This window comes from Lepidochelys kempii, chromosome 17 (genome assembly GCF_965140265.1).
Source record: "Lepidochelys kempii isolate rLepKem1 chromosome 17, rLepKem1.hap2, whole genome shotgun sequence".
In the NCBI taxonomy this organism is placed as follows: Eukaryota; Metazoa; Chordata; order Testudines; family Cheloniidae; genus Lepidochelys; species Lepidochelys kempii.
The window spans coordinates 1,623,343-1,647,021 of NC_133272.1; the positions used below are offsets into that span (position 1 = coordinate 1,623,343).

The following is a 23,679-nucleotide window of genomic DNA, read 5'->3' on the forward strand; positions in this document are numbered from 1 at the left end:
GGCTAGACCGGACCCCGGCTCCCCGGCCCGGGCCATGCCCACTGGGCTGCGGCACGGGAAGGGAGCCGGGGGCAGGGGGTGGCCCTGGCCTGGCCCTGGGGACTCCGGACCCCGGGCTGTGACCCCCCCTGAGCGAAGTCTTGCGTTGACCGGGCAGCCGTGGGGGGGGGGAGCAGCCCTAGGCGGGGGGGGCAGCGCGGTGTCTGCTCTGCCAGCCGCTGTGGCGTTGCCCCCGGGGGCCGAGCCGGGAACCCCCCCAGCCGCCGCTGGCTCCCCGAGGGGGGCGGGGCGGGGCGCGGCCGGGCGCTAGGGCCGCGCGGAGCCCGGGGCCGCCCTGGGCGGGGCCGCCGCCCGCCCCCGGAGCCGCCGCGCGGCGCGGCCCCAGTCGGTGCCCGGCAGGCGCTGGGCGAGCGGCGGCCCCGGCGCGGCCCCACCATGCCCGGCTTCGACTACAAGTTCCTGGAGAAGCCGCAGCGGCGGCTGCTGTGCCCGCTGTGCGGCAAGGCCATGCGGGAGCCCGTGCAGGTCTCCACCTGCGGCCACCGCTTCTGCGACACCTGCCTGCAGGAGTTCCTCAGGTGCGGGGGGGTTGTGACGTCAGAGATCCCTTTGTTACGTCAGGCCCGGGGGGGCCCCCCCGGACCCCCCCGGGCTCGCGGCTCTCGCGGGCCGGCGCTGGGACCGTGCGGGGCTCCCCAGGCTGCTCGCCGGGCCCGGGGGGGGTCTCGTGGCTGGTCCGGGCCCGGGGGGGGGTCTCGTGGCTGGGCCGGGCTGGCGGGGCCCCCCCGGGCAAAGCCCCCCGGGATTTCCGCGCCCGGGGCAGCGGGGGGGGGCGAGTCCGGCTCCTGCCCCGGGCGGTTTGTTCTGGTGCCCGCCTGGCCCGGCGCTTTCGCCCGACCCGGGACCCCCGGGCGGTCGCCGGTGCCTGGCCCGGCCCGGCTCGGCTCGGCTCGGCTCCGCGCGCGGCGGGAGGAGGGGCCGAAACTCGCCGGTTTCGTGACGTGCCCGGGCAGGTGCGGAGACTGTCCCCGGGCGGGACGTCCCCCCCCTCGGCCCCTCTTGTGCGCGGCTCGGGGGCCTGGGGCAGCACGAACGGGGGGGGCCGTGTGTGCAGCGGGGGGGGCAAGGGTCAGGCGTTGCCCAGCCCCCCGGGGTGCGGGGGGGGTGCGGGGCTCCACACGGGGTCGGGTCACGTCCCGCCTGAGTCTTCACACCTGCGCGGAGCGCCCGGGCCACGTGGCTGCTCCGCCCGGGCCGCCGGCTCCGGCAGGCAGCGACCTGGGTGTAGCAGGGCTGGGAGCTCCTGAGTCTCCTGTCCCAGCCGGCCTGGCCTGTTCTGCCCAATCCAGCACGTCCCAGCCTGCCCTCCCGTTGTGCCCCAGCCTTGTGAAGGGAGGATGGGAGTCCCGGTGGGTAATGGCAGCCTTGCCCCCGTTTCCAGGCTGGGTCCCGGCAAGGGGGCACCACAGTGGAGATGTCCCCGTTGTCCCCCCGCCCTGTCCCACGTCCAGGGTGGTGGTAGGCGTTGTGGCCCACGTTTGCGGAGCCAGAAGCCGGGTGCTCTCTACATGGTGAGGGACCAGGGGGGCCCTGCCCAGGGTATACAGACTCCTGTTTCTCCCAGCTGGGGGCTGTCCTGCTCGTGGCTCTGAGTTCTCACTCGCTTCCCACCCGTGGGTTCGGGCTCAGTCTCGGTCTGCGGGGGCGAGGGTGGGGGGTTAACCCCTCAGTCCTGGCAGGTTCACACTCTGGTGCATTCCAGGCTCTGCCTTCGGTGGTGGCACCAGCCAGTCCGTTCTGCACTCTGCCCCCTGCGCCCTTTGTCTGAACATCCCTCCCTGATACCAGTCACACTGCTGCCCTCTCTGCCTGCCCCGTGTGGCCTGGTAGTGGGAAGGACCCTGCAAACATGCTGGCTATGTGCCCAGCTCAGCAGCTGCAGCTCCATGCCACCCTGGGCCCTCCTCCGTTTGACTGAAGACCAGCTGGTTCCCTGCTATGGGGCGGGGGGTGGGGGGGACGGACGACAGCCACTTTATTGCAGAAGTGGGTTCCAAAAGTGGGGAGGGGAAACCCTTGGCCACGACAAGACCCTCTCTGAGGAGCCAGAGCTCAGCCAGGCTACATCCCACCCTGCTGCAGGCCCATAGGATTGTTTGCCCCCAGACCCTTCAGCTCCATGTGGTGGTTTGGCTACAGTGTTCTCTCAGGGTCTGGTGCTGTGAAAAAGCCCCTGGAAATGGGAAGACCCTGCTGAGAACCTGGGCTGTGTGTGTACAGCGCCTGGCACAGCGGGGTCCCAGTGCTACAGATCACAATACAGCAGCTGCAGATGTGGGCAGGGCTGGGAGCTGTGCACTGGGTTAGGAGAGGCCTGCTCTGTGGTCAGGGGACGGGGATAGAGGCTCTGAGAGGCAGTGCGGGCTCAGCAGCCCATGCAGTGGCAGTGGGTAGAGAGGAGCCTTTTGTGTGTTGCATAGTGTGTAGCTAGCACGGTCGGTCCTGTTCCCGGTGCACTCAGGGCCTTCGGGATCCCTGCGCCTTTGTGCTGGGGACACTGCTGGGAAATAAGTGTGCCAAATGGGATTTATTTCAGCCCTTGCCGGACATCCCTTAAGAGCCCCAGCCCAGCTTAGCTCTCAGCAATTGCAACACTGACCTAAAAAGCAGAGTCTTCAAATTGGGATTAAACGTGTGCGTGTGGGGACGTAGGTGGGAGCTTCAGGGCGAGCGGTTTTCCTTCGGGCACCTTGCCTTTCTTCCACAGCCCTGCCCCTCTCCTTGCTGTGAGACTCCATCCTCCTGGCAGGATTGTGCCCTTCACCAGAGATGGAGCTCTGCACCCACTGGTGTGAGCCCTGTCCACACCACAGCATCTAAACCCTGCTGTTGAAGCATGCTTGAGCCATGGGGTTCTGGAGGGGTCGCCTGTGGCAGCAGCTTCCCACAGGCTTGCTGAGCGGTTATGGATTGCCAAAGTGCTGCCAGGGCTTGGCATGTGCCGTCCCTGGTCCCCCCACCCCCGCCGGGCAGGCAGGGTCTCTCTCGGGCTAGCCAGCTGTCCACAGCCTCGCCAGGGAAGCCTGGCGTGCGCCTCTGAACACTCCCAGAGCCAGCTGCTTCCAGCACCACCAGCCAGTCCTCTGCCTCCTGCTTCCTGAATGAGGCCCGGCGGGGCGAGAGGCGGCTCTGGCTGTCGGTGCTCAGGCGGGGGCCTGGTTCAGTCATGTTCTCCAGCCTGACACACTTCAGCAGCCTGTAGCTCCCGTCTGGGGGGCTGCGGTCCCCCCTCCCTCAGGGCAGGGCTGGGGGCCAAGGAAGCCCCTCCACCTCTGAGGGCTGTTTTGTGTAGAACGATTCGTGTTTAACCCCTTGGTGCCCAACTCCACTGTCACCAAGTGCAAAGCAGGCAGCTGTGGGGTCTCTGGGACTGCAGAACCCTCTGGGGCTGAGCTGGGTGCCTGGTGTGCAGAGTGTCGGAGTGGGGGAGGACTAGAGCACAGGTTGGTGCCAGGACCCACGGCTGGCCCCGGGCCATGGCCATGCTCCCTGTGACTGCGATGCCCAGGCCCACTGACCAGCACACCAGACTGAGTCTCTGTGGCGTTGTCCAGAGTTTAACTAAACGCCTGGCTTGGTAATGAGGAGCCCAAAGTTGGCCCTGGTGCCTGTGAGCAGGAATAGAACCCAGGCTACTGCCTTGAGCGTGTCGGCACGGATCCCACTACAGGGGTGCACGTGCCTCGCACACGAGGCCTGGTTTTTTGTGACTGGCAGGGCTGCGTGTGCACCTTGTGCTCCCGCACGGGGGCATAACAGGAGGGGTGGCTCTGACTTGTCTCCGTTTCCGTTTAATGCCCGTGGCAGTGAGACCGAACCTGGCGCACGTCAAACCTGCACGTTCCTAGCTCAGACTAAGCGCCTTGAGAACCTCGGCGCTCCTGACCACTATGGGCTGAGGGTGACTGTGGCCTGAAATTCTCTGGTTACACCCCCTCCCCCAGCACAGACCCTCACCGTACAGGGTCTTTGTAGCGAAGGAATCAAGCCCCAGGGCTTAGCCCTCCTTCCATGGACTGGTTCCCCTGACAATGGGCACAGTTGGGACCTGTTCTGTCTGTGAGAATCCCACATTCCCAGCAGATGCTCAGCATCCTCGTCCTTCTCTGGACTCATGAGGCTGAAACTCCACTCTCTGGGACAGTCCACGAAGGTCTCGTCAGCGCCCAGACGGTGAGCGTCAGAACCCTCCAAATGGCCAGGCCAGCGTCGCCTTGAACCCCACAGAGCGTCAGACGGGGCCCCAAGGAAGGACCCCGCACAGCCAACCTCATCTCTGACACCACAGCTCCTCAGGGGTTGCAGCTCTGTGCTGAGGGAACTCGGGGCTTCCCATAGGCACAGCAAGTCCTCCCAGCCCTTCCTGGAACGGGGGACAGGGAAGGACGTTGATGCTTCCTGGCCCAGCACTATGCTGCCATGAGCGTTGGCCCCGGCCCAGTGGATGAGGCTCTGTCTGAGCCAGGCCCATCGTCTGTATCAAGATGTCCGCTGGCCCCATGAACAGATTGGGGCTGAAAGCGTCTTCTACCTCGGCACTGCCCCAGGGGAGGTCTTCTCTTCACAGTCACTGGGGCATGTTCCCTGCTCCCAGCAAGGCACCTCCCCTCCTGAGACTTACAGGCTTCTCCTGCAGCCCAAGCCCGCCTGGCCTGGCAGGACTGGCGCTGGTGAGCTACCCGTGTCCATCTGTGATGCCGCCAGGCATCACCAGCCCTTGGCCCTGCTCTCAGGAGCCCTCGGCTGCCTGGGTTTGAGTTGTGGGGGGGAGGGGGGATTTGCCGCCTGGCCGCTGTCTGGGAGCTTGAGGCGGCACAGAGCACGTGTGTGGCCCTGAGGGATGCTGCTAGCCAAAAAAATCCTGGTCTCGTGCATGCACGGTGTATGGGCTCCTCTCGCGGGAGCTGCACGGACCACGGCTGGGAGAACCACAGCTCCTGTAGGGGAGGAACTGTCCTCCTCTGGGCTCCCCCTTCAGCGCCCACTCCTGCAGGAGCCTGTCCCGGGGTGCGGCATCCCCTCCTGCTGGTGGGGCTATTGGCCATGGGAAATGCGCTCCCCTCCGCCAGCGGCCCCACTCCCCAAAGGGGCTGGTGCGGAGTGTCCTGGCAGGGTGTGAGCTCACTGGGCTCTGCGCCTTGGTCTCTTGGCTGTTTGGAGGTGTGGGGGGATGTGCTCCCGTCTTTTGGGCTAAAGGAGCGAGGGCTGGCTGCAGCTCAGAGCAGTGTCTCCCCGTCCCCTGTGGCGCTCAGCCCTCCTGGTGGTGTGGGGGCCAGGCATGCCCAGTCTTGCTGGGCTGGCTGCGTAGCCAGGAATTCAGAAGGTGTTTTGTGATTGCTTGGTTCAGGACCGAGCTGGCACAGGGCTGGGAGCGGAGTGAGGCCGGGCCTCAGGGGCTGCACCAAGGAGCTGAGCCCTGTGTAAACACGGTAAATTGTCTGTTTCTGCTGTCAGATGGTCCCAGTCAACAGCCCCTGACCCCAGCCCCAGTCTGCCAAGTCAGAGAGGGGCCCCACCCTCTGTGGGGTGACCCCTCCATCAGGGCGACCTTCTGCTGAGCAGAGCTGGAGAGTCCCCAAGGCCGCAGGCTCTTGGGAGGAGCCAGGCAAGTGCCACATGAAGACAAGAGAAACCTAATTTGTGCAAAACTGGGGGTTTCTTAAGGGAGGCTCCTTCCATCCTACGGTGCCGTGGAGGGGGTGACTAGGACGTGACTGGGGGCAGCTGGAAGCTGACTTATCTCCCTAGGTCACCTGCACTGATGCTGCCTGGGGCCTGCGTCCAGCTCTTGGCTCGAGTTAGGATTTCTAATGTCAGAGAGGGGAGATGTCTACTGGATTAGAGCAGGGGGCTGGGAGTCAGGACTCCTGGGTTCCGTCCCTGGCTCTCGCACGTCATGCTGCCTTAGGGGATCTCTGTGGACCCTCGGAAGGTGCTGACCCTGTTGCAGGGCTGCTGTTCTGCCCAGCCCCCGCGGTGTGGCAAGGGGCGTGGGCTCAGGTCAGTCTCTGGTAACTGATGCGTTGGGCAGGGTGCATGGCTGAGCTCGCTGCTGGGGCCTGGAGCAGAGCAGGGTCCCAGGGAGGGTGCTGTGACCCTCCTCCCCCTTGGCAGCCCAGCCCCAGACCATGCAGTGTTCAGGGACGGTCAAAGGCAAGGACTTCACTCCCTAACTGCTGTCTCAGCACATTCTCTGCCCAGCCAGCCGTGGTGGAGTGAGCAGGCTTTGCTGGGGATTATGTCTGTTCTCCCCCGCCCTGCCGTGGGGGCCTGCAGCCTGTTCCTCTCTGTGCTGGTTAACCCTTGCTCTGTGCACGGCGCTGGTGCTGGGGAGGTGCATGGCAGCCAGCGTGGGAGCGCATTAGGCTGCCGGAGCCGCAGGGTTCCCGCCTGGAGCTAGCCTAGGCCATGTGCCTGTGCCCAGTCTGGGGTGGGGCTGCTGGCACGAGCCAGGCTCCCACACTGCTTAGCATGGCGCAGCCGGGCCGGGCTCCGCCCCAGCCTGCTCCAGCCTTTGCAAGGAGCCTCGTTCGCCCTTGTGTACCATAATCCTCGCCCTCGGCTTAGTCGCCTCCTCTGGGCGTGGAATCCAGGCAGAGCGAGGCTGGCGGCTGGCTGGGAACGTGCTGAGGCGCTGTCTGAGCTATGCCCAGCTGTGGGAGCTGCTGTCTGAACCGTTCTCGGGTACTGCAGTGCTCGGCTCTGCCCACGGTCTGTCCCCGGGGGGAGGTGCCTCTGCATGCGGGGGGGCCAGGTTCCGTTGCCCGGCTGGCTCCGTGCTGCGCTGTCAGGTGTGTGGCTCCCTGGCGAGCGCTCTGCTTCCATGTATCCCGCTGCTTAGGCTGGGGCTTTATTTCTCCTCGCTGCCCAGCAACTGTCCCCACAGGAACGGCGGGCGCCCAAACAAACTGGGAGCTGGGCAGCCTGGGACCCGTGCAGGGAAGCGGGCTCGGCCTACGGCGCTGGGCTCAGGTGGCAAGGAAACCACCCAGCCGTATTGGCCGAAACCTGGTGGTTTCCCTCCTGGTGCGTCTGCGGGGGACCACAGGGGCTGAGCGCTAGGGGTCTGACTAGCCCTTGTTCTCCAGCAGGCCGTGGGGCCAGGGCTCTGCCTGGCATCCCCGCCATGGCATTGGCAAAGGCCTTTCCTCCTGTAGAAATAACCCAGCCTGGAAGCTGAACCAGGGGGCGAGTTGGATGCCAGGCTGTGACACGTGTGAACCACTCCTGGGAGTCGGGAAGGGGAGCCCTGGCTGGTCAGCGCTCTCCCAGCTGCCCAGGGCCCCCATGTATTCCTGCAGCACCTGAGGACAGAGGTGTGACTAGCGACTATGAGGGAAGGGCAGGTGTAGTTTCCTGTCCAGCTCCACCGGGCATCCTGGGAAGCACAGGAGCTGTTGCCCCAGAAAGAGGCCCCTGCCATGGGTAGGAGATCCCAGCTTTGCAGTGGGAGCCTGGCCCAGTCAGACCTCTGGGCTGCAAAGCCTGGCGTTCAGACTCTCTGTCTCCTGCCCGGCTGCTCAACCCTGCGCCCTGCCTTGCTCCTCTCCTGTCTCCCCGGCTGCAATTGTTGCTTGGCCCCGCTTGTTCCATCCAGTCCGTGTGAAATGCTGCTGGCACCCTCTGAATCCTCCTGCTGGGGTGGCGTCTCTGCTCCCCGGGCGCCCGAGGGAGCTCTCTGGGCCCGGGTGGGAGAGGGGTTAGTGGAGGTAAGCGCCAGGGTGAGCACAAGGATATAAACTGGCCAGCAACAAGTTTAGGGGGGAAAACACCCAACTGGCTTCGGGACTGAGGCTGATCAGTTTGTAGAGGGGATAGTACAATGGGACTGGGACTGCCGGCAGCAAATACCTCCAGTGGCCGGAGACGGGGCACTGGATGGGGAGGGCTCTGAGCTACTACAGAGAATTCTTTCCCAGGTGTCTGGCTGGTGGGTCTCACCCACATGCTCAGGGTCTAATTGATCACTATATCTGGGATCAGGAAGGAATTTTACCCTGGGTCAGGTTTTTGCCTTTCTCTGCAGCGTAGGGCATGGTTCACTTGCAGGTTTAAACTAGTGTAAATTGGGGAGTCTCTGTAACTTGAAGACTTTAAACCATGATTTGAGGACGTCAGTGACTCAGCTAGAAGCGTAGGAGTGGGAGGGATCTCGAGAGGTCGTCTAGTCCAGCCCCCTGCCCTCATGGCAGGACTGAGTATTATCAGAGCTCAGGGGTCTATTACAGGAGTGGGCGGGCGAGGCTCTGTGAGGTCAGACTAGCAGATCACGATGGGCCCTTCTAGCCTTGAGTCCCTGCGTCTGTGGGCTGTGGCAGGTGGCTGTCGCATGGGGGGTGTCCCCTCCCCTGGGCTGGGCTGTGGCGGTGCCCGGGGCCCCGATGTCTCTCTGATGCAGAGTCTGAGTGGTCCCAGGGGTGGCAGTTCTGGTTGCCGTGAGCACGGTTCAGCAGAGCTGCTGTTCAGGTCTGTAGGGCAAATGCACTGTGGCTGCCTGCCCTGCCCTGCCCTGCCCGATCGCTCCTGTGCGTGTTGCTGGCGGGCCAGGCCCCTGGGAATGCACGGTCACGTGCTGCTCTTCTTGTCTGGCAGCTTCTTAATTCTGGCTGAGCGATTTAGTAGCACTGCCGGGGATGTAACCCTGTCATGTCTGGAGAGCGGCTGCCAGCCTCCCTGTGTTCCAATGGCAGGCGGGTCGTGCTGTGTCCGAGCGCCCCAGGCCTCGCTGCTAGACCTTATCCTGGACACTCGCCACAGGGAGGCTGGTGGGACTGGCTGTGTTGCAAGCCTGAGGCAGACCAGCGAGGCAGGGCGCTGTGCAGCTGGGTGGAGGAGGGTTCCTGTGCAGGGGGAGGCAAGGGCCGGGCCCCCAGCCTCAATCTCCTCGTGCTCCGGGTTCTCCAAGAATCTGGCAAGTGCAGCCAAGCTCCTAGTGGTCCCAGGTGAGATCCGTGGGCCAGGGAGCTGCCGCATGTTGGTGATTCGGGGTGGCAGAGAAGCGCTGGTGGCAGGGAAGGGCTGGCTAGCCCCAGTGGCTCCTCGGCCTGTATTGGCTGCAGCTCCTCTGGCCTCGGCTTGGGAGCAGATTTCACTGTAGGGCAAAGGTTGGGCATTTTTCTGCACAGTCTTGGCCCAGGCGTAGCTGCAGATTCTGCGACGGGCCCGTGGCCTGTTCTGCAGTCGAATCTCTGCAGTGCTGGGCCCAGGCCACGGGTGCCTCCTTGCCCCTCCACCACTGGCTGTAGGGCTCTGCATCGGGCCCCCAGTTCAGGGCCCTGGTGTCTTCCAGCCACGGCTCGCTGCTCAGTGCCTGAGAGAGGGCAGGGATCTGAGCTGGGGGGCTGGCAGTGTGCTCAGGCTGGCAGAGCAGAGCATTGCCCAGTGCTGGCCTACACCCTCGCCACCTCCAGATGTGCATGGGGGAGCCCAGGGCAAGCGAAGCCACCCCTCCTCTGGAGCGGGCGCCTGGGGCTGGCCGAGGCACAGTGGGACTCTTGGTGTGCTTGGCCCAGGATGGCCGCAGCTGTTGATCTCAGTGGGGCGACTGCTGCTGTCTCGGCACACTGGGAATCCCAGGCTGGCAGCAGCTGGAAGCCTGGCTGAAGGGACACCTGTTCCCAGGCTGCAGCCTGGGCCTTTCCCATCCCTGTATGTCCGTCGGGGGATTTGATGGGGGGAAGGCAGTTGGACTGAGCCGCGCAGCACTTGCCTAAGCAGGGATCTGGTGTCAGGGGAGGAAGCAGCATCTGCTAGGGGTGGGGGTCGGGTAGGGGCATTTCCAGGGTCAGAAATCACGGCTCGTGGGCCTTGATAAAACCCCTAATCTGTGCAAGGGCCAGGTGGGAGCCCCCCTGCTCTGGCCTCCCTCAGTCTCTCCTGGGGCTTGGAAGTAGTGGGCGGATGCTCGAACTGCGTGGAATACGGTGCCGCGCTCCGGAGTCTCTGTTTATTTCCATCAGGGGTTCATGTAACTTACCCAGCAGCTGGTGAGGGGGAGAGGAGGCCATGGGAACTGGGGGAGGGGAGGAGCAGCTGGCTGAGCCGGGCCTGGGCTGTGGGGCGGGGGGGAGAGAAGGGGTGTGAGCCAGGTAAATGCCCTGCTGTAGTGATCACTGGCCTGGCTCTGTGCAGGGCTCTGGAGCGGAGACCCACGGGGGGGCCAGGGGCTCCATGTGCCAATCCAGCCTGTGCCGGGGGGGGGGAACGTTTACGTAGTCAACTCCCACCCTGCCCCAGTGACTCACAGGGAGGCGCTCCTGCGGGCGTGACACTCGCTGCGTAACTGACCTTTGTCACGCAGGGAAGGTGTTTACACTCCCTGCCTGGCACTGGCTGTGCCTTGCTCTGCCCTGGCCTAACAGGCAGCCATGTGCTTGGAGCTGTGCCCACGGAGCTTGCGGGGGAGGCAGCCAGGGCCAGCCCCACCTTTTGGACATGTCCTGGCCTCCTGCGGGGAAGGTGTCCTCCGGGTATGCTGAATCGGGGGTGTTACTGGGGCCTGGAGTGCAGCCCCTGCTCCCCATGGCCCTGCCTGGGGCAAGGGCTTGGCCGGCGGAGACTAGCTCGGGGGGCTGAGTGATCTGTGGCACCTGCCCCCCACGTCGCTGCAGCCAGGCCCCTCTCCCCTCCTGGCCGTGGCAGTCCTGGTCTGCCTGCACCTTGCACGCATGCTGCACGAGGACCCCAGGCAGCGTGGGCTGTCAGCGCAGGGAGATGGGGCCAGCACTGTGCAAGGCCTTTCCCATGGGACCCAAGGGGCTCCCTCTTTTCCTGGAGCTCTGTTGGGGGGCTGAGGGCTTGCTGCTGCCGGCTCCATGAGCTCAGAGGTCAGGGGTAACATCTGGAGCTGAGCACGTGGGGGCAGGCTTATTACCAGGTTCAGATACAGGGCACATTTCCTCACCAGGGAAGCCTGAAGGGTGGGCTGGGAAAGCCCAACTGCCTGGATCCGTGCAATGGCTTGGGGAAAGAGCAGTGGTGCTGGCTGCAGGCTCAGGCGCACTCTGGAGGAGGCTCCACTGTGCTGGGGGCCCAGTCGCCCAGGGCACCTCCAGGCCTGCCAGGAGAGGGCCCAGCCCAGCCCCACTCAGGCTGTCTTGAGGGGTGGGGCCCAGTGCAGTGTCCCCCGTGCCTTGCGCAGGTTTTGGTGCCTGTGGAAGCTGACCAATGGACAAGGGTGACTCCCCTTCCTCCCGCGGGTGCAGGTGTCTGTGTGTCTGGGCCCTGGCAGGTGGGGGGCAGCTCCGGGGCGAGCCTGCTGTGTTTCCAGGTGGGGTGCTGGGTTTGGGGAAGGCACTAGCCGGCTTTGCCTGGCCTGCCTCCGCGCTCCTGTTCGCTAGATGCGCCGCTGGCAAACGCTGCCACCTGCCCCGTGCGGGGAAACCTGGGCTGCTATCGCTGGCCAGCTGTGCGAGGGGCATGGGCACCGGGCACTGCACAAGGGACCTTCCCAGCTGAGTCCCCGAGTCCAGGCTCCTGGGATCTGTGGGAAGCTGGAGAGTGTGTTTCAGAGGAGCAGCCGTGTTCGTCTGTATCCGCAAAAAGAAAAGGAGGACTTGTGGCCCACCTTGGTTATCACTACAAAAAGTCCTGTCCCCCCTGTCTGTCCGTCCCCCCCTCCCCGCTGGTAATAGCTCTCGTTACAGTGTGTACGGTCACACCCATCGTTTCATGTTCTCTGTGTATATAAATCTCCCCCCTGTATTTTCCACGGCGTGCATCCGAAGAAGTGAGCTGTAGCCCACGAAAGCTCATGCTCAAATACATTGGTTAGTCTCGAAGGTGCCACAAGACCTCCTGTTCTTTTTGGAGAGTGTGTGTCATCCATATCCCCCCCCCCCCCCCTGCGCGGTGCCTAGACCCTTCGCAGTCCAGGGCTCCCCTGCCCCCCCGGGTGACCTGTCTCTGAGCCACGCACAGCACTCCCCCCCACGCCAGCACTCCCCGCCACGCGTCCCAGCAGAGCTGTCAGCCCCTCCCAGGGTCAGAGGCTGGGGGAGCTGCAGGGGTGGATGGGACTGAGCTGAGAGCTGGCGGTTTCCTGGAAACCAGGAGCCCCTGGGCTGCCTGGCAGCACGTCCACCCCCCAACATCTGGCGAGCAGCTGTGGCGGGGGAGGGGGAGAGGTACCAGCTCCCACTGTGGGGTGGCAGATTTCTCACCTCTAATGGAGCCTGGGAGGCGTTTAGCACCTGGCTGCGGGGAGCTGCACCAGACCATGGGGCGGAGCTGGGCCTGTTGGCCTGGCCTGCAGAGCCCTGACTGCCCAGGGCTGGGAGCAGCTGCCCTGCTTTCCTCCCGGGGCCCATGCTCCAGAAATGTTCAGGGCCCGGGGGCTCGGCTCCACCAATGTTTGGGGCCGGGTCTCTTCCCCGGCTGCCGCCACCAGCAGCACAGTGGGGCTAAGGCAGCTTCTTGCCCGGCTTCGCTCCGCGCCACTCCCAAAAGCGGAACGGCCCTATGGTCCTGGGGGGCGGGGGTGGTGTGTCTCCACACGCCGCCCCCGCTCCCAGCACCAACTCCGCAGCTCCCATTGGCTGGGAGCTGCGGGGGTGGAGACCCCCTGGCCCCCTGCCTCGGAGCCGCTGCCAGAGGGGGGTGTGGGTCGCTTTCGGGAGCCTCCCGAAGTAAGCACTGCGCCCAGCCCAGCCCAGAGCCTGCACCCCTCACCCCCTCCTGCACCCAAACTCCCTCCCAGAGCCTTAGGCAGATGTGTGAGGAGTGGGGGGCGGCAGGACTTGGATCTGTTCTGGGCATCACCAAAAATTATACAAACCTGCCGGCCCTGATGGGGTCACTGCTCCATGCTGCTCTGGGAATGAGCCCATCCCACCCTGCAAAGCCTGCGGGGCAAGGTGGGTCACACCCTGGGAGGTGTCGGGCCGGCGGGAGAAGCAGAGCCTGGCATTCGAGCCACTGACACTCTCGCCCCGTGGCATCGAGCAACCAGCAGAACAGCAGGCTGTGAGGCAGAACAAGGCCGCTCTTGGCTAGTTTCCCTCCTATGTGGAAGAGTAGCCGGGCCAGCTTGAGGGGCCATGCACCCCAGAGGCTGCTGGGGGAGGCTGAGCAGAGAAGGAGGCGTTCGGTTCACTTGTGTCCCTTGCTGGGTTTGAGCTCCTCTCGCAGGGCAGGCAGAGCTTGGGCGTTGGGCATGGCTGGGACGTTTCAAATGACTCAGACGGAGGTGACGCGCACGCCTCTGTGTCTTCACCTGCCCTCAGAGCAAACCTAGTCCCTTTCCCTATACAGAGGGAAGTGCCGTGTGTGGGGGAAACTGAGGCATACAGGGGACTTACTAAAAAAACGACAGAAAATTCCAACTTTGCCCCCCAGGGAGCCCTGCTGTCCCACCAGCTTTGACCTTGGCTCGTTTCTATTGCAGTGAAGGCGTCTTCAAGTGTCCAGAGGATCAGCTGCCCCTCGACTATGCCAAGGTGAGAGCCCCGCCCTGCCCGTGACAGCTCAGCCATGGGGAGGGGGGTTTGGTGCCCAGCAGGGCGTTGCCAGGGGGCTCGGCTCGGGTGCAGCATTTTCCCACTTGTCTCCTGCCTCCCATCCATTTGCAGCCCAGGGATGGAGGCCCCAGAGCTGGGGCGAGCCGTCCGGCAGGGAAGTCAGCCAATGCATGAGGAGCTGAATCTCCCCCTTCCCCGCAGCCTGGGCTTCCCCAACGGGGGGATGCTGCATCAGGTCCCACGGAGCTGGCAGCGTGGACCGCGCCCGGCCTCAGCCGGTGGCCTCCCTGGGGTGTCGGGCTGCGCGAGTCTGTGTGGCAGATAGACCTGGCAAACAGTCTCCACGTCACGGACAGGGACCCCCTCCCCTCACAGCCTGCCCTGGGATTGTGCATTGGCACACCTGGCACAGGCTGCGATGCCAACGTCGCTCTGAGGCGAGAGAGCCCTTCGTGCAGCTGTGCTGGGAAACTGGCTCCTCTCCCAAGAAAGGCTGCTTGTTCGCCGCCCTGGCATGGCAGAGCCCCTGCCACCTAACAGGAAACAGCTCGACCCCACGGGGGGGAGGACGTCCAGCCACAGCTCCTGTGCCCAGCTGGGCCAGCCCCCCGGGCATCTGGCTTGTTTCCTCCAGCCCTCTGAAGAATGCTGCTGGAGCCAAGACCCAGGCCCTGCCCTCCCCTCCCCTCCCATGCCCCTCAATCCTGACCTGCAGCCTCTGCTGTCCCAGCCCTGGACTCGAGGAGAGGGGGTTAATTTAACCCTGAGCTAAGTGGTTCCCAGGCAGGTTCGTCCAGCCTCTCTGTGGAGAGGGCATTGCAGGCTGCGGGCAGCCCAGTGGCTCAGGCGGGCACCTCTCAGGGCAGATGGATTTAGAGGCATGATGCTTGTGTGTGGAGCCGCTGGGAAGGGGGAGAAGGACGGAAGAACCCAATGCACCGCTACAGACTAGGGACCGAGTGGCTCGGCAGCAGTTCTGCAGAAAAGGACCTAGGGGTGACAGTGGACGAGAAGCTGGATATGAGTCAGCAGTGTGCCCTTGCTGCCAAGAAGGCTAATGGCATTTTGGGCTGTATACGTAGGGGCATTGCCAGCAGATTGAGGGACATGATCGTCCCCCTCTATTCGACATTGGTGAGGCCTCATCTGGAGTACTGTGTCCAGTTTTGGGCCCCACACTACAAGAAGGATGTGGATAAATTGGAGAGAGTCCAGCGAAGGGCAACAAAAATGATTAGGGGTCTGGAACACATGACTTATGAGGAGAGGCTGAGGGAACTGGGATTGTTTAGTCTGCGGAAGAGAAGAATGAGGGGGGATTTGATAGCTGCTTTCAACTACCTGAAAGGGGGTTCCAGAGAGGATGGTTCTAGACTATTCTCAGTGGTAGAAGAGGACAGGACAAGGAGTAATGGTCTCAAGTTGCAGTGGGGGAGGTTTAGGTTGGATATTAGGAAAAACTTTTTCACTAGGAGGGTGGTGAAGCACTGGAATGCGTTACCTAGGGAGGTGGTGGAATCTCCTTCCTTAGAAGTTTCTAAGGTCAGGCTTGACAAAGCCCTGGCTGGGATGATTTAGTTGGGGATCGGCCCTGCTTTGAGCAGGGGGTTGGACTAGATGACCTCCTGAGGTCCCTTCCAACCCTGATATTCTATGATTCTATGATGCAAAGCCAGGACCCTGCCCCTGGCTGAGGCGGAGCCTGGTCCTGGAGGCACCGGGCCGGCAGGGGAGACGAACACCCTGGTGAGGGGCAGGGGACGTGTCCATTCTCACTGTCTGCCTTGGGCCCCAGGACTCCCCCGGCCTCGCCAGGAGCGCCCTGCCCCTGCTTGGTGCCTGCTCCAGGGCGTGGCTGGTGCCCCTGGGATGGGCCTGGTCCTGTTCTGACCCAGGGTGCGAGTCCCCCGATCTCTAAATGTCCCTTTCCCCAGATCTACCCGGACCCCGAGCTCGAGGCGCAGGTGCTGGGCCTCACCATCCGCTGCATCCACAGCGAGGAGGGCTGCCGCTGGAGCGGACACATCAAGCACCTGCAGGTGAGCGGCTGCAGGGCCTGGGAGGGGCAGTGCGGGCGGGTTTGGCTCTGGGCGGTGATACCAGAGAGAGAGGGAGACGCGCCCCCCCCCTTCACCTTCCTGTCTCGCCAGCCCCATCTCGGCACGTGCGGCTTCAACGTGATCCCGTGTCCCAATCGCTGCAGCACCAAGCTGAGCCGGCGCGACCTGCCCGGCCACCTGCAGCACGGCTGCCCCAAGCGCCGCGTCGAGTGCGAGTTCTGCTCCAGCGACTTCACCGGCGAGGCCTACGAGGTGCGGGGCGGGGCAGGGGTGGTGTGGGGAGCCAGGGTCCCTCTCGGGGGCGGGGCCAGCCCCACGGGGTCCCCCCCTCGCAGGGGGCTGGCGTGAGGGGCGGGGTGGTGCCGGGACGGCCCTGCGGGCGACGCCCCCTGGCCCCAGCTCAGCGCACTCTTGCCCCCCAGAATCACCAGGGCGCCTGCCCCCAGGAGAGCGTGTACTGCGAGAACAAGTGTGGGGCACGCCTGATGCGTCGGCTGCTGCCCCAGCACACGCTGGCCGACTGCCCCAAGCGCACCCAGCCCTGCCCCTACTGCTCCAAGCCGTTTGTCTTCGACACCATCCAGGTGAGGCGGGGCCCGGCGGGGGCGGGGGGTGCTGCTCCCTGGGCCGCGCGTCACGGGAGCCCGTTGGGTGCGCCCAGGTCGGGGCCCAGTCGGTCTCTGGGGGAGCGCTGCTCCAGCTAACAGCACCTCCCCCTCTGCCCCAGAGCCACCAGTTCCAGTGTCCCCGCTACCCCGTGCCCTGCCCCAACCAGTGCGGGACACCCAGCATCGCCAGGGAGGACCTGTCCGGGCACCTGAAGGAGACCTGCAGCACAGCCATGGTGCTGTGCCCCTTCAAAGACGCTGGCTGCAAACATCGGGTAAGTGCTGCCCGCTGCCCCCGCCGGCCTGGGCCACCGCCCCGAGCGCCCTGCTGGAGCTCCCTCCCCAGCCCTGGCTCTCACCAGCCCCTTCCCTCTCTTCTGTGCTGCACTCCATCGATGGCTGCTTCTTCCTCCGTGCAGTGCCCCAAGCTGGCCATGAGCCGGCACCTGGACGAGAGCACCAAGGTGCACCTGGGCATGGTGTGCTCCCTAGTCAGCCGGCAGCGGCAGGAGATCCAGGAGCTGCGGCAGGATGTGGAGGAGCTGTTGGTCAGCAGTGACGGGGTCCTGATCTGGAAGATCACAGACTACGCCCGCAAGCTGCAGGAGTCCAAAGTGCGCAGCAACTACGAGTTCTTCAGCCCACCCTTCTACACCCACCGGTACGGCTACAAGCTGCAGGTGTCCGTGTTCCCCAACGGGAACGGCAGCGGGGAGGGCAGCCACCTGTCCGTCTACATCCGGGTGCTGCCGGGGCAGTACGACAACCTCCTGGAGTGGCCCTTCTCCTACCGCGTCACCTTCTCCCTGCTGGACCAGAGCGACCCCTCGCTGGCCAAGCCCCAGCACATCACTGAGACCTTCAACCCTGACCCCAACTGGAAGAATTTCCAGAAGCCGGGGGCCTCCCGCAGCTCCCTGGACGAGAGCACGCTGGGCTTCGGGTACCCCAAGTTCATCTCGCACGAGGACATCAAGAAGCGCAACTACGTGCGGGACAACACCATCTTCATCAAGGCCTCGGTGGAGATCCCACCACGAATCCTGGCCTGAGCCTGGCATGGAGACGTTAGCCAGGGGCCTTGCGGCTCAGCCTGGCCGCAGCTGCGTTGCAGCGACTCCGTGGCCTTTCTCTGTCTGCAGCAGCCTGAGGGCACCGTGGGCTTGTCTGACTGGGGCCCTCTTGGTATTTCCGCCCCAGAGGCCCAGCAGCTCCCTCCTGAGCAGGGACTGTCGCAAGCAGGTTTCCTGCAGCAGCCATGGCCTGGAACCACCCTGGGCCCCGCCCGCTGAGACCCAGCGCCGTGGCTGGAGCTGGCCGTGGGGTGCAGGGAGAGGCCCCGCAGACTGGGTGGGAAGGAGAGCGGGCCCTGTCCTTCATACATGTTCCCATGGGCTGGCTCTCCAGCCTCAGGACAGCTGTGGGGCCCAGGCAGGCTGGTCACTGCTGCCCCCAGCCTGCGCCCCACCAGAGTGAAACACCGCCTCTGTGGGGCAGTGTTGCAGCTGGGCCTGGGGGAACCCCAGCCCCCCTCCAGCACCTGCAAGCCCTGGAGCCGTGCCCACGGCGGGCAGGAGGGGTAGAGCCATGCTGTCCTGATAGCGTCAGTGGCATTGCCCCCTGGGAGCTGGGGCTTCTAGGCTGCCACCCCATGGGGAGAAAGTGGATCCAGCTGATCTCCACTGGGGCCATTGTCATATAACCCAAGCTCTCCTCCCCTCCTGAGTGCCTGGAGGGGGCAAGGCCTGGGGCTCCCTGCAGGCTGCCTGCCTCGGGGCAGGACTCGCCCCTGTGCCCTGCAGCTCAGCTAGGGCATTCCCCCTCCCCCCGAGAGCCCCAGAGAAGCCTGGACAACACAAGAGCCATGTAGCGGGGCAGGGATCCCCTCCCCTCCCATGAGGCCTTTGCAATGAAGCCCTAAGAAGGGAGCCCCAGTGAGGGGTCCCCTTGTAGCTACCAGCCCCCTGGTGCTCTGGAAGCCCCACAGGGAGGTACAGACCAGCCAGAGCCTGATGCTCCAGCAGCAAGGAACCGGCAGGTCCCCTGGCGCTGTGCATGCAGCTGCCAGGGTCCCCAGGCTCCGTCTCCTTCCTGCTGCCTCAGGGACCCCCGGAGGGCACAGGGCCCCTCCACCCAGAGCCATGTTTTGTGAGCACCCGCCCCAGCATCTGGCTGGGGAGCTGGGGTGCATGTGTCTTATCACCGGGGAGTCTTCCATATCGCGTCACTCCGAGGGGAGGGCGTCTGTTATTTATTGTCCTGGCTGCGGAGCTGCCCGGCCCTGCTGCCTTCACACTTTTTCAATAAACTCTTCTTGTATTTATCAGGTTTGATCCTGCTGTCTTTCCTTCCTCGCTCCGCAGGGGTTGGACCACAGGTGGGGCTTGACATGCAAAGGAACTGCAGTTAATTGCCATATGCAAATGAGATCACCCCTCTCTCTGCTGGGGCAATGTAGAGGGGGAGGCAGTGTGACTTAAAGCAGAGTCTTAGCAATGAGTTCGGGGAACCCACCAGGTAGACACATCATTGCTATGGCATGCTGGGCACCCCATGGGGGCGGGGAGAGGCAGGCAGTGGGGCAGTTTCTCTATATCACGTAATGTTGAAATGCAATTGGGCATCCGATCCAAAAAGCCATTCCATCCTCCAAACGTCCACCTTGCAGAATGGTCTTTTTGACCCATGCAGATGATATAATGGTGAGCTCCAAATAGCCTTTTCCGGGATGTTTGGAAAATATTTAGCTTCACGCATGTTCCCTGTACTGCTTTCCCCTCGGTTAATGCCAAGGCCTTTCGTTACACGGGAGTATGAGCAAGTTTGTATCATGTAGTCACCATTTGTAGAATTAATTGATTTAGTAAGTTACTTAGCTGCTATTTTAGACTGGCTACTGTCCATTGATTCCGGCATTGGCAATGGATGTTAACACAAGATAGAGTCCACGCTTTGGGCCAGGACTGGACCGGTTTTGTGTTTGCAGTAATACATTGTTTGGTCATACACCGCTGATTAAATGGAGGAGTCAAACCAAATTTGCCAGTGCCCCCCTGGAGATGAGAGCCATGCATTGTGCAATGAGTATGTAATGCAGGGAAGTAGGTTGGAAGACGGCTCGTGGAAGCCATCATCTGTGGTGCTTCAGTCAGCCATGTTATAAGAGGGAAAGTTGACTTGTGAACAAGGTAGTGGCTTTTTGGCAAGGGGTGGTACTTGGCGATTCCATGAACAATGGTTCAAGAAGATGTGAAGAGACACATCTTGGAGAAAGCTTGAAGCATCTGAAGATGTGGTGAAGACCGACTCCTGGACATGTGTGGTACCCAAGGAGAGAACTGTTCAGGTACACAGCCAGCCCTCTCCTAAATGACTTGAGGATTTCTTAAATAGGAAAAGGCAATCAGAGCGTTATTTATATGGTTAAAGCAAGTGATCACAGATACAGGAAGGAGTTTGTGTTACCTTTTGGAACTTAAGACTGAGCTTGCTCTTTACAGAAGCCTAGATGTCCTTCAGTGCTAACCCAGGGTAAGCCGCTCTTACGCCTAGAACCCCTGGAGTGGTGCAGGAGCTTCATGTGGCTTGGTTAAATTGTAAGTAAAAGGTGAAGTTGAGGTGGCAGAGATCTGCTCAAATGCCTCTGTCCTCAGCAGAAGTGAGAGGTGAACCAGAGCCTCCAGCATCCCAGCCAAATACCCTCCCCACTGCACCGCAGGGGGCTTCCTGCTCAGCCCTTGTGCTGTGGCCTAGTTAATATTGAATTAAAGTGGCAGGGCTTCAAGAGGAAAGACCCAGGAATTGAACCAGGGTCTCAAGCATACAGGGGAGAGCCTGACCCCTGCACCAGAGAGAGCTACTCCCAGGGCACTTTTGCTTGGCCCAGTGAATAGTCATTAAACTGGAATGGCTGCAAGAGATGAGACTCAGGGCAGTAATTAAAGTGGAGCAGCTTCAAGAGGGGAGCAGGCTTCCGCCCAGCCCAGCACTGGTGTTTACAACCCTCCTCAGCAAGCACAGGGGCCACTGCATGGGACTGGCCCCCTCTCCCCTCCCTGCTGCCCACCCACCTGGGGCTGAGCAGGTCCAAGCTGCTCTCTTGAGCCCTCCCTCCTGTGTGGGGCTGGCATTGCTGCTTCGCGTTCCTCCTTCTCCTAGCGTACACGTTGCCACCGCCCATGTGCCTGTCTCTGAACTGCAGAGCGGGGTGAGAGTTTGCCTCTAAGCAGCAGCAAGGCGACTGCAGCCTGTGTGTGGCTCATGGCCCTTTGGGTGACCCAAAGACAGTCTAACAACGCTGGGCTTGGGAGCTGGCAGTTGGTCAGGGAGATGCGTTCTAGGTGAACACTGCTCGTTCCCCCCCAGCTTTGTGCAAAAGAAAAGTGATTTCTGCCCCTCCCAACACCAAGCTGAGCTCTCAGCTGTGGGAGGTAGTAACCTATCTGCCTGCTGGCTATAAACCTGCTCCCACCACCTCCCGTGTGAGCAGTTTGAGGGCAAAGTGCCAGAACACGGAGGTGGTCACAGCAAGATGATCTGACGTCTAGTGCAGTGGTTCCCAGCCAGGGGTACGTAGGGGTACATCTACTCAGCGAGATATTTGCCTACTTGTACAACAGGCTACATAAAAAGCACTAGCAAAGTCAGGACAAACTAAAATTTCATACGGACCATGACTTGTTTATACTGCTCTATAGACTGTACACCAGGGGCAGGCAAACTTTTTGGCCTGAGGGCCACATCGGGTTTCCAAAATTGTATGGAGGGCTGGTGCTGTGCCTCCCTAAACAGCCAGGCGTGGCCCCTGCCCCATCTGACCCCCCCCCCACTTCTCACCCCCTGATGGGCACCCCCGGGCCTCCTGCCCCATCCAACCCCCCCATCCCCTGACAGCCCCCCCCAGAACCCCTGCCCCATCCGTCCCTCCCTGCCCCCCTTTGAACCCCTCTGTTTCCCGCCCTCTGACCACCCTGACCCCTATCCACACACCTGCCTGCTGACCACCACCCCAAACTCCCCTGCCCTCTAGCCAACCCCACCTACTCTCTGCCCCTCTTTCTGCGCTGCCTGGAGCACCAGTGCCTAGCAGCGTGACAGCCCCACCGCCCGGCTGCAGCCAGCCACACACCGCGCAGCGCACAGGCCAGGCCAGGGTCTGCAGCTGTGCTGCCCTGGGAGCTTGCCGCCCCCCGACCCTGCCCAGAGCATTGGGCGGGCAGCGCAGTGAGCTGAGGGTACGCGGAGCTCAGGGGCCGGGCAGGAGGGTCCTGGGGGCTGGATGTGGCCCGGGGGCCATAGTTTGCCCACCTCTGCTGTACAATAGTTCTATTCCAATTGATTTATGTGATGATGATATGGTGAAAATGAGGAGTTCGGCCATTTGTCAGTTGCAGTGCATGGCCAGGTGAGTACTTTGTCCTTCACACGCTATGTTCAGACAAGACGTTCTACACGCTCCCTTACTGGTACGTCAGAGGGTGACCTGTCTTACCGTCGTCTTCGGAGACGGACAGACCATTCCAGTTGTCACCTGTGGGCTTTAGACTCGTCTCCCGGGCTGAGCAGAGAACATCAAAATAGGCTTTATAACTGGGGGCAGGGCTCTCATCTGCATAACTTCATACAAATAGTGGCTAGAAGAACGTCTCAGATCAGTTGACAAATATCTGATGTGTGACAAGGTACAAACGCGCTCCTGCTGTTCTGTGACTATAGAACTTTGCTTTAACCGAAGGCAAGAAAACACAGGGACATGCACAAACCGTCACCTGAGGTGAAACATTTCCTGCCCTCTCCAGAGCAGGGCTACTCCGCGTACACCCTGGCATTGCCAGTGGTATTTAGAAGCTTTCTGCCAACTGTGGGCACAATTAGACTCTGTTTCTACGTGGTATGGCCCTTTGGGTGCTGGGAGGATGTTTTCTCAGATTGGATGCCCAAGAATATTTAAACATTACATGATACAGAAAACCTGCTGCCCCACCCCCCTGAGGATGCCCACTGGGTATGTGCCTAACGGGGGGGGGGCAGTAACATTTTTCTAGCTGCTGGCTGCCCGCAATGGATGGGGGGGGGCAGACTAAAAGTGCAGGGTTGAGCACAGAGAAGCTCAGGGGTGGCCGGGGCTGCAGCGTTTTGAGCTTTTGTTGGCATAAATATACATTTCTTCCTGTGCGGGGCGCAAAGAAAACCGGCCAGCACAGCACCCCAAGCAGCAGCACCACCACCTGCCTGCGACCACCCTGCCGAGCACTCGCCCCCCCAGGCAGCGCAGCGCAGCGCGTGGTGACTCTGGTCCCTATTGAGGACATCCTGAAGCAGGTAACACTAACTATGGCATTGCTGATCATCCCCTGGCAAGGGGGACACAGGGCTGCCTGTCAAGACCGTAGCCCCACAAGGCAGAGGGAAGTACTAGTCCCCCTGACCTCCATATGCTCGCACTGTCCCCATGTGCCTGCTGGAGTGCACTGACCTCAGCAGAGACCAGGGAGCAGCAGGGAAGGTGCTGCCCAGCCAAGATCTGGCCTGGTCCCGCCCTGAGGGTCGCTGGGCTTCGCAGTTAGTGATTACGGATTCCAGCCCCTCCCTCTGGCTCTGAATTCGCCTGCAGCTGCAGTAGGAAGTTCAGCCTGTTCCCAAATGCACAGGAGCTCGACTGACCTGGCGTCTTTGGAGCGCTGCCAGGAAACCTGGCCTGGCCTCACACCGCTGTGCTCTGCCCTGCAGCCCGCTGCTGCTTGGTCCAGCCCCTTGGGCCTGTGGTGGCTGCTCTGCAATGCCAGGAACAGCTTCTCCGCTCTGCTGCCTGCCTGTCCCTGCCGGCGGCCTAATGCACTGGCCCATCTGCTCGAGGGGCCATAGACCTACCAGGCCCTGGAGTGGCCTGTCCTTGGGCACCATGGCAGCCAGGGGGCTGGGCATGGAGCGAAAGAAAGGGAAGTGGCCGACAACATGCAGCTGCGCTGGGCCACGTTCAGGCCAGGCTGTGTCTGGGCCGTGCTCCCCCTCCCGCTGGGCTGTTTTTTCTTGGCACCCAGATGTATAACTAGGCCGGGGAAGGGGCGAGCTGTAATTTGTGTCTTTCCCGCTGGCTGGTGCCACAGGCTGGATTGTCACTAGATCCCAAACGCTCCAGGGGCCCAGCCAGTGGGGGCTGCTGCAGCTGGAAGCCCTGAACAGAGCAAGGCTTCCACTCACCTCACCTAGCCCCCTCCCCCCCCCAATGGGGCTGTACCCAGTGAGGCCACTGCACCAAGTCCCAGCCAGACCCAGCACCAGCCTGGCCAAGGGGGAACAATAGGCAAAGCCGGAACTGGTGCCCGGATTCACCCCACCTGCAGCAGAGAACAGCCAGGAGCAGCGTCTCTCCCTACAACCTAGGGGCCCAGCTGCTCCCCCCCCCCCCCCGACTACAGTGGAGAAAGGTGCAGTCCCGGCATGCAGGCACCTCCCCCAAAGCAGTCAAAGGGCTGAAGGGCAAGGGAGGCCAGG

The 23,679-nt window shown here is 62.6% G+C and overlaps 1 protein-coding gene across 1 annotated transcript; it reads left to right on the forward strand.

Moving 5' to 3' along the window:
- The first annotated feature begins 376 nt into the window (after window positions 1-376).
- TRAF4 (TNF receptor associated factor 4) lies at window positions 377-18,511 on the forward strand. Its single transcript, XM_073315172.1, has 7 exons — window positions 377-578; window positions 13,445-13,496; window positions 15,452-15,556; window positions 15,668-15,829; window positions 16,000-16,161; window positions 16,305-16,460; window positions 16,605-18,511. The coding sequence occupies exons 1-7, from the start codon at window positions 436-438 to the stop codon at window positions 17,235-17,237; spliced, it is 1,413 nt and encodes a 470-aa protein (XP_073171273.1). The 5' UTR covers window positions 377-435; the 3' UTR covers window positions 17,238-18,511.
- The last annotated feature ends 5,168 nt before the right edge of the window (window positions 18,512-23,679 follow it).

What these genes read in the sequence shown, in the direction of transcription:
- TRAF4 (XM_073315172.1), top strand. Translation starts at nt 436, where the DNA reads ATGCCCGGCTTCGACTACAAGTTCCTGGAGAAGCCGCAGCGGCGGCTG. An exon ending in TGCCCCTCGACTATGCCAAG is followed by an intron (nt 13,497 to 15,451) that starts GTGAGAGCCCCG and finishes CCCTTTCCCCAG; the next exon opens with ATCTACCCGGACCCCGAGCT. An exon ending in GACACATCAAGCACCTGCAG is followed by an intron (nt 15,557 to 15,667) that starts GTGAGCGGCTGC and finishes CTGTCTCGCCAG; the next exon opens with CCCCATCTCGGCACGTGCGG.